Consider the following 9899-nt stretch of genomic DNA (forward strand, 5'->3'; position numbering starts at 1 on the left):
AATGCAGGAAACCAGATTGCCGGCCTCTGATTTGGCATCTCTGAAGTCAGTGCAGCAAAGCTAGTTTAAACCAACTTGAAGCTGGACCACCAAAGTCTCCTCTAAGGCATGTAAATAGAGAAGAAGAGGAGAAATCTATTCTCTGTGAGGCAGCCTGTAGCACAGACCTGCTCAGCATGTGTGTTATACGGGAGAGGAGGTAGGGACAAAGGGGATAAAACCCACGCAGGATAGTTGGGCAGAGACTGGCACCAGTGGGATTGCCTGACAATGCACGGTGCATGTTTGCACTTGGTTGAGCATAAACGTTGATGGGGTGGAGGAGGCCATGAAGAGAAAACCTTAAAAAAAGAAGGCAAGAGACAGTCAACCCAAAACTTAGGATGAGTAAAGAGGTGGATGTAGCTAATAATGAGCTATTTATTGCGATTTAAAGGAAAGTTGAGAAGGTAAATCTTGCCTGTACTTGGAGTGCAAATCCCACCCAAGCCAGAGACACCAGGAGGGCAGTACACTTGTCAGAGCTGATCTATGAATACTATTCTTAGATGCAGCATTTTATTTATTATGGATGTTTTGAACCAACGTGTCATAATACATCATCTCAGATGGTAAAGGATAAGTCTTATTCCTTTCGTTTTGCAAAAATGTCCTGCTTACTCTGCTATCAACTATGAGCTTTCTGCCTAGAACAAAATTCGGTGGGGTTTTTAATTTGCCTTAAGCTTTAACTTAAGTTTACTTTTTCCTTGTGCCTGTATTATAGAAGAACCGAGAAACCAAAAGAGATTGGAACCCCCAGAGAGTAAAAAGTTACCCTTATTGTAAAGCAGGTGATGTATGTGCTGGCCCAAACCTCCCCATTTGTGGGACAAGACTGCATTTTTGGTTTTCCATTCTAGATCTGGTGTCCGCTTTCCCAGCATCTCCATTAATACGTTCTAGAAATAACGACAACCTTCTCTATTTTTCATATGAAGCAGAATAGAGCAGACAATAACTTTACTTGCTGCACGGCAGGATGACCAGAATGACATCTTTAGCAAAAACTTGTTGAACCAAAGATCTTTTTAAAAAGTAGCTTGTTTCTGAGACGAGCTTTCACAGCTGCTTTTCACCAACCAGCTCTACTTAAAAGCTAAATAGACAATAGCTAAGGATAGCAAACAGAGATTGGGCCACATATGCAAGGACTAAATAGCTGCAAATGGCATGTTGCTAGCTCACAAGTGACTTGTGAGAAGATGGGAGATGTTGTGGGGGCATCGCAATTGTATGAAGCAGTTGTATAGTTCGTAGTTGTATAGTCTGTAGTTCGTATAGTCGTAGTTGTATAGTCTGTAGTTCGTAGCCCAGGAGAAGCTGGAGTGAGGACTATCTGGTGACAATCTAGTTTCCTGAAAAAATCAGCCTGTGAGATTTGCCCAGAACTGGAAAGTCTGATCCAAGAAGCATAATGTTAAGTGTGTTTCAGGACAGGGAAGCTTAGGGTTTTTAGTTTAAATTTCCATGTGTCCTTTGTGAGACTGCATTCAGGGGGTTGTGCCCAAGTCAGGGGCCGGAGGACTCTGATGGGAAGACCTTGAACATTAGACCTTCTACAACGCTGACTGTCTGCAATTCTGATAAAGAACCGTAACAAATCTAAGTCCTGATAAAAAGCCATACAGCACTTGGAACATGCAGTGCCCCCTCTGTTATATTTTGTTATGCAAGCTCAGTGTTTGCCAAGGTGGATGCAAGTGCTAATATTACTGAGCCACCATTTTTAAAAAAACATGATTGTAGCTCCTAAGATTGGCTTAGAATAACTGTTTTGAGGAAGCAAACACGTACACCTTTGTCTTCCTGCTTGTTTCATTTGGGGCGGTATTTCCCAAGCTTTGCTTGACGAGCATGCAGCTTAAAAACTAAAAATAACCCCAAAACGTTAAAAAAACACCCCAGACTCAAAAAGCTGATGCCAGTCCCCCGTGGCAGCATGGAGGCCGGCACCCCTTCCAGCACACAGGCAAAGGCAGGCCGCGGCTGCAGCGCAGGCGGTGCGTTCCCTGGAGTGCTGCCAGGGACGGGAACGCAGCGATGCTGGGGGAGGACCAGGAGGGGAAATAGCTCATCCGATGTGCCGGTGAGTCAGCCGGCTTGGGACCGCTTGCCACAGAGACCTGCAGCTAGGAGTGACCCAGCTCTGGCAGTCGTCTTCCCTGGAGAGGTGGCCTGTGGCTACGAAACAAGCCTAGGAAAGGCTGTAAAAATAATGTGCCTATAAAGCTATTTATATTCTCAAACCAGAGGAATTTTATGTGGAATATAATAGAAAGTGAGAGGGAGTATATGGTACCCACATAGGTGCCACTGCAATGCCTTTTTTTAAGGATTGTGAATACAAAGCAAATTGGAGAGGAAATATAAATCCTCCAAAGGAAGAGAGGGGGAAGAAAGAGAAGAGAGGAGAGGAAGAGGAGAAAGAAGGGGATTTTTTTGTAAAATGATGGCACTAGGAACATACTTATTCTTTCCCGACCTGCCCAGGTGGGATGGCAAGTGATTTTGCAGCACTGATGCAGTAGGCTGGTTGTATATCAGCCGTTTTTACCTCATGCTGGCCAGATTTTTGTAGGACTCATTAAAAGAATCAAAAAAGCACAATAATAAATATGTGAATGTAATGAAGGGTTTATTTATTTGGTTGGGTTTTTCCCCTTCCCCTTGGGCTACATTTACACATTTACACCCAGCTTGAGGAGGCAGAGGTGAAAGGAGAGTGTATTGAACCATTTAGAGGTGATATCTTTTTGGACTCTTGAAAAATCAGACTTTAAAAACTCCAAATAAATTGCTGCATGGCTCAGCTGCAACATGACATTTAGTATGTGTCATAAGTCTTGCTTCAAAATAGAGCCTGCCAGCTAGGACAGCACAGGGGGCTTGACAGAGATAATGGATGGAATGAGACTTCCAGCTGAAGGAATGAAATGGTGAGGTCTGTAATCAAAACGTGAGGAGCATTTTAGGGATGGTTGTAACAGAGTTGGCAGAAGGAAGGCAATGAGAGTTTGAAGGCTTGAGAAATGAGAAAGCCCGGAATTGTGCCTGCACCGAAACAGTGCTGAGAAAGGATGCAACCAAGCCTGTGCTTCTCTAGACCTGGAGAAAAATAGTGTTGTGCCTGGGAGAGAGTAGGGATCCTCACTAGACCGTTTACCATAGACATGAAGAAAGAGGTGTTCCATACCCTGCGGTGCTGACTATCAAACCCCATGGGGACATAAAGTCAAAAGTTAGGGAACAGATTCCGATGCTATGTTTGCTTTACTCATCCTTCCCTTCTGCAGGGAGCTTCCCCTGGATAGGGAAAACACAGGAGACAGGAGCAAGAAATCAGAGAAGAGCTAGGGGCATTTCTTGGGAGAGCATTGGACTCATAAATACTGTTTAGTGTTGAAGAAGGCCAGGTCAAAGATGCACCATGTGAGGGAACAGGGCCTGTTCTTGGAGTAACCTGCTCTAGCCACCACATCTGTGTCTATGCAGAGAGTGGTTGGTAGGTAGCTCCAGGGGACTTGTTGTCTTACCACAGATTTCTGCAGTAGGCAGGGTAGTCAAATCCCATGAGGAGCTGCATTATCTAGCCAGCTGACCAGGCATGGCAGGAAGCATCACTCACAGGCAGAGAAATGCGTGCTTAGCCCTACTGAGCCACCCAAGCCACATCTGAGCTCTGGCTCCCCACAGCAGCAAATTGGGCTGCTCACCTCTGTCTTGACTGGGTTTAGCCAGTTGGCTCCTTCTTATTGTGTTTTCTCTTCTTTGTAAATTAGCACCCACTGGAGTGGAGGTGCTGTTGCTCTTGGCCTCCATGGCTGGGATTAAGCAAAGGGTGTAATTTCAAAGGACTCACTTGGGACCTTCAGAACTCAAAGCATAAAATAGCAAGTCACAGCTCTAGAGGAGACCACAACTCATTGCGAACCAACAGAAGAGAGACTCATACTTTCTGTAGGGGCCTACTGTGGGACTATGGCAATGTGTGGGTTTTTTTCTGAACATATGTAAAAGTATTTGCGTCTAACACCTTTTTATTTCCAACTGAAAAATGATCCCTACTCTTCCCCTTCCACTCGCTCAATGTATTGCGTCTCTGTTACAGATAAATTTGTAGATTTAGGGCAGAAAATGTCAATGAGATTTATTTTATAATAAACCGTACATAGAAACCATATCTTCTAATTTCTAGACCTATGATGTGGATTTAAAACTGTCATGTTTCTAATTGATGCAGGAGTTATAATTAAGCGAAAAAGTGGAGAAATTCCATGCCCGTTGGCAGTTGAAGCCTTTGCTGCTCACCTTAGCTATATCTGCAAATATGATGACAAATACAGCAAGTAAGTAAGAATGTGTGTCTGTGTGCGTGTATTTCTTTCACTCCTCTGTTGCTGCAATGTTTGAGTTCTCCATGTTGAGCTGCAGCTGAGGCCCCAATCCTGCTTTCATGGAATTAATCTCTGACAAAACTGTTTCAAAGATCAGAAGCTGGCTCTGCACAAGGACAAGAGCTGCATTGCTACTGTTGTTTTGGCTCTATCTGCCCATCCACCACTTTAAAAAGATTGAGACTTATGTCCTTAGCATCTTGTAAATGACTCTTAAGATGTGTGGGGAAGATGAGCCAGCAAGCTGATGTTCTTGGCCATATCAAATTGAAAGCTAAATAGAGAATTCAATGGGTCTACCAGCCCCACAAGTCTCTCAGGCTAGCTCAGCTTTCCACCCCTATCAGCAAATGGTGTTTAGATGATTATCTGTGATAATCTTGATACTTGTGATACTTATGTTACCTGGATCCAGAAGAAAAGTACATTCTGTTATGGATGTAAAGCTGATCTAGATGATCTGGGAGAGCAGAATGCAGATCCTTCTGGCTCCTGAATTCCAGTTGGGGTCCTCGGTGTTAGCTCTTAATGTAGCAGGGAGAAACAGAAACAACTAAGTATAGCAGTGGTAAAGCTTGGCTGTGGGAATTAGCGATGAGGTGCAGAAGATTTCAAGAACTAAAAATTGAGGAGAGAGAAAAAGCAGCAGGGATTTTCCAAGCCAATTCTGGGCAAGGCAGCAAGAATTCAGTAGAAGAGATGAAAGAGGAGGAGGTGATTGCTGGAAACCAATGTCGGGATCTGATTTGAGGAAATCAATACGAAAAAGAGGTGAGGTAGTAGATTTAAATGGTTACTAAAAAAAATTAAAGTAGGAAAGTGGGAAGTCTTATGACCCAAGAGCGAATGTTTTGGCAGTCCTAGAATTAGTCAGAACCTAAATACAAGGATGTCAGTCTTTTCTAGTTCTGACTTATGGAGAGTTGCTCCACATACCAACACTGCACGCTCTGGTTCTACCCCCGCATCCTCCCACCTACTGTTGACAGCAGCAAAAATCATTCTTTGCTCGCAATAGAGATAAACAAGAGGAGAAACATCAGCAATCTTCTCTAAGCTATAATGTAACATGCCTGAGGCTTTTTTTAGTTACAAATTGAAGGGATTCAGACCCACAGCTCCCATCACATGGGTATGTGTCACAGGTAAGCTGGAGGAGTCTGTATCGGTGCTCTTACTTATGTGGAGTGGTACAGAGGTGAGAGTGTTGTTGAGGTTTTGGTTCTGAGAGCAAGGAAGTCTGTTCTTTTAGACACTACTAGAAATTTCCAAAACGGTGCAACTTAACTGTAAATGACTGTCAAATACATTGTACAAAATTTCTTAAGATGGTACTTGCACTAGGTGTTAAGTTCTGGACCTGCTTCCCCTTTGGGACTGCAGAATCTTTGTCTGGGTTTATTTCTTGCATCCCAGCTGCGAGTATTTGGCTGAACAGTGCTTTTCCCTCCCCTTCTCTCTTGGCTTTTTAGGTATTTCATTTCTCACAAACCAAACAAGACCTGGCAACAAGTATTCTGGTTTGCCATCAGCATCGCTATAAACAATGCCTACATCCTCTACAAAATGTCAGAGGCCTACCATGTGACAAGGTATAGCCGTGCACAGTTTGGTGAAAGACTTGTAAAGGAGCTTCTGGGCTTGGAAGACACCTCACCCTCCCATTGATGCATTGTTCTTGGTGGAGTAGGCAGGGGGTGGAGGGTAAGCAGAAGAAGATACCACACCTGGAACGGCAAAGCAAGGAACTTGTGACACCACCAGTGCTGTCCTTATCCAAAAATGCCAAGTGATGCCACTAGAGAGGTGGAAACTTTGTTCCTAGTAGCAGCTGGATGTAAACATGTCCTGCAGAAAGTGCCAGTGGAAAAGCTGACACAAAATTGCATATGTGAATGCCCTGTGGGAATCTGTACACCAGAAACAGACTCAAGTTAGTTGTCATCTCAATAACTATTTGTTGTGCAGGGTCATCTTGTAAAGTTCCTCTTGGGCTAAGAGCTTGTCATAAGCTGACATAGCTCCCCAGTCCTAGGCGGGCATTACAGAAAACTCTATATCTTACTTGGAGTTGTTCAGTTCTGGGACGCGCAACGTAAGTCTGCGCCATGGGCTGTGGTTGAGAGTGCCTGCCACCCTGTAAGACATCGCTGCTGTCCTCCCAGTGTGCTAAACGGAGCAGCTGAGACACACGAAGACTGAAGCAAGCATACTGACAAACAAAACCTTCACAGGCAGGCAGCCAGCAACTGGGGACCAGTTAAGACTTTTTCTTTCTGTCTTTTTTTTTTTTTCCCCTTTGTTTTTATTAAAGTAGTGTAAGGCAATTTGATCCCAGGTAGAACACAGCAAAATTAGGAGAAACCAAATACATTAGTGAATTTAAAATGGAAAATACATTACATAGATTTTCTTTTTTAACCAGGATGAATCGTTTTATATACAAAGAGTGAGTAACACTGTAAGTATTGACAGTGAGTAAACCAGTATGTAAATACTGCCTCATATCTTAACTGCCACGGTCAGTGTACAGGTGAGAAATCAGAGTATGATAATTATATTTTTTCTTGATTTCAACTGTATCTTAAATGTTGCTTAAAAATCTAATGTAATGGACTGTTAAGTTTTTAGGAACAACTATTTCTTTCTTTTCCTTTTGTGACTGTCATGACTTTTTTGGTCCATTTTAGAACTTCATTCAGCACACAGTTGGCAGGACAGAAAAAAAGTCACTAATAGCAGTGTGTTTCCCATTATCACTGCAGGGTGTTCTGTAGGAATTCTTCTTGTTAGAATTCAGGGCTTGTCACAGTAGTTGTAATTAAGCAGATTACATGTTTAGCAAAATAACATAGCATTGTGTTTTACAAAAAGAAAGAAGTCCAGTTGCAACCATACCTTAAACCGCACTAAAACAGAAGAAGCCCAAAGAATTTTCCTGTTCTGAATAACACTGTAGAGGACAAGCATCATCATGAGCTGCTGCCCATGGCTGAAACACCACGTTTTGGTGCTGGTGGAATCTGAAGGCCACTGAAGCTTTGGAAAACAATGCCGAGAGAGAGAGGTATGATTGAAACAGGGGAGAATTGATACTGAGGTAAAATACTACCCTGCCCTCTATGCATTATTGATTTCAGTCCACAACTCAATCGGCAAAAAACTGTGTATTCTAAAAGTTAGCAGTGATGGACACAGAGAGAATCGCATTAACTTACAGGGCAGACAATGTGTTGCTTAGAGGTCCAGCTGGTTTTCAGTCCCCGAGTCTGAAACGTTTTACCAAAAAATGACTTGGGTTGATTCAAGAGGAATGGAGTGAGTGATTGATTTCCTTATGAGTCTAAGCCTCACCACTTACATGTATCTATCTGGCAAGAGACAACATAGAGTAACCAGCATGAATTTGAGAACTCCCCGGAGTTCATCGTGTGATGTGTGAATGCATAGCATGGAAATCATAACAGAGGAAGACTCCAGCAGGGGCTAGTAAATTACTGACTAGCCCAAAGAGCATCCTTGCACTGACATCTTTCTATTTCCACCAAAGTTGTAATTTTTCTGGAGTAGATTTAGAGGCAGAGCTCAGCTGGTTGCAGGGAAAGTAAGGGGATGGCCAACTCCATGGTGGTTCTGCTTACAATACAGCCTGGAGACTGTCCCACACGTCCTGCTCTGCCTGCCAGCTGTGGGTGTCCTAAGCATCCCTTTTCACTTCTCGGTCCACAAGGTCTCCACCCAGGAAACATGGGAGAAAGGACAAAAACCTTGTGCACTGAGGCCTCCTAGCCTCAAAAGGAAGGAGAGGATTTGTACCACTCTGGTCATTGGCAATGCCAAGCTGCGTAGGAGCCCAAGGATGAGTTCAAAACTTCTTGGCATTGCAGAGAACTGAGACCACCCCTCTACAGATTGAGTGTGTGTGGCAGCTGGTTTGTGTCAGTCTTGTAAGTATTCAAAGAGGGAGAAGAGCTAGCGCGAGGCATGAAAAAGAAATCTTCAGCAATATAAGCCCACAGTTTCCTTTTTTGAGGGAATTCCACGGAGGGTGCCTGAAGGCAAATGGTGTTCTTAGTGCTCCCTGCTTCAGACAATGCCAGCCTCTAATTGCAACAGGAAGAGTAGCTACAAGTTCATTATGCCCTGTAAATTTATACGGTAGTCAAAATTGGGGCAGTAAGGAAAGGTCTGGCTGGAACTTTGCTGATAGGACAGCTGGAATGACCTGCTGGGAGCCCAGCTTCCTGGCATGCCCCTGCAATGCCAGAGCATTTGCAAGGTGCACATGCCTCCAGCAGAGCTGGGGAGGTTTGCAGGACCTTCTCAGAGCCACTTGGCACTTCTGAGGAGTAAGCACAGCATTTTCCAGCTATGTTGTAGCCCCCTGAGATAGATCTGGAGCCCTTGGCCAATTGTTACATTACTATGTATATTTAACACTTGGATCTAGGCCATCCTGTACGGAAAATGACTTTTCCAGGTGGCAGTAGGTCCAAGGCCTTGGAATGTTTAATTTATGCTGTTAATTATGTGGATTACTTGAGCTAAAATCATGAGGTCCTAGCTTTTTGCCTCAGGGACTGGGTACTGAGTAGTTTTCCCTAGAATTGGTGTTGACGGGGAATTACGCAGTGGCTGACTATTACAGGGAAGATGCTTTAGTCTCCTTTGTGAAGGAGAAAAATGAAGACAAAATTATAGCTTTGCAATGAATTTCATTTTCTTAGCCTTAACCGTCCCTCATCATTTTGAACTGGTGCCCTACATATGCACAAACATTCCATAAGTAAGCAAAAATATTTATATATATTTATATGTACAAAATGCCTGAATTTTGGCTCTTGAAGCCAACAAGCAAAAGCCACCAAAGCATAGTCTGTATCCACAGAGGACTATTCCACCTCATCATCTCCATTTATTGACTGGGAGTGGATAGAGTTGGGGAAAGTTAAGATTTCTCCTTGTTGAAAAAGCATCTTGCACTTTCTCTATGTTACTACAAATGAGGCAAAGTAATTAAGGAAGAAACTGAATAATTTTTAAAAGGCAAAAGCTTATTAACTGCAGCTCAGCTTCTGTAGCATTTCCCTTACTGCAAACTGGCTTACTCAGATTTGGTTCCCCACCTGCTTGTAACAGTACAGTTTCTCCCTAGTTAAAGGGGAAAAAAAAAAAAAGGTGGTTAGTGTCAAAGTAGAGCAAGAAGGCAAGTTAGTGTGTGTGTGTTAATTGTGCAATTGCTTGTGAAACAATAGCACGTTTGGGTTGCTTGAGTTGGTTTGTTTTTTTTTTTGTAGCCTTGAGACAATCTAGGTAAGAGATTTTAAGCTCAGCAGTAGCTAAAATGTAGTGGAAATGCCAACCAGGTCACAGAGGGACATCTCTAATTTTTTCTGGGGGAAAAAAAGTTTGAAGCTGAAGTAGACAAGGGAGCAGGAACGCTCATTTCTCTCATGCTGAACT

The 9899-nt window shown here is 43.3% G+C and overlaps 1 protein-coding gene across 1 annotated transcript in view; it reads left to right on the plus strand.

The window, feature by feature from the left end:
* Positions 1-6415, plus strand: part of PGBD5 (piggyBac transposable element derived 5) — a 36887-nt gene extending 30472 nt beyond the window's left edge. Inside the window, exons 5-6 of the mRNA XM_009891132.1 lie at positions 4283-4388; positions 5909-6415. Coding sequence (XP_009889434.1) covers positions 4283-4388; positions 5909-6104 — 302 coding nt within the window. The 3' untranslated portion in view covers positions 6105-6415. The remainder of the gene's footprint in view (positions 1-4282; positions 4389-5908) is intronic.
* Positions 6416-9899: the final 3484 nt, after the last annotated feature.

The sequence above is a fragment of the Charadrius vociferus genome, unplaced genomic scaffold, assembly GCF_000708025.1.
Source record: "Charadrius vociferus isolate BGI_N301 unplaced genomic scaffold, ASM70802v2 scaffold78, whole genome shotgun sequence".
Lineage (NCBI taxonomy): Eukaryota > Metazoa > Chordata > Aves > Charadriiformes > Charadriidae > Charadrius > Charadrius vociferus.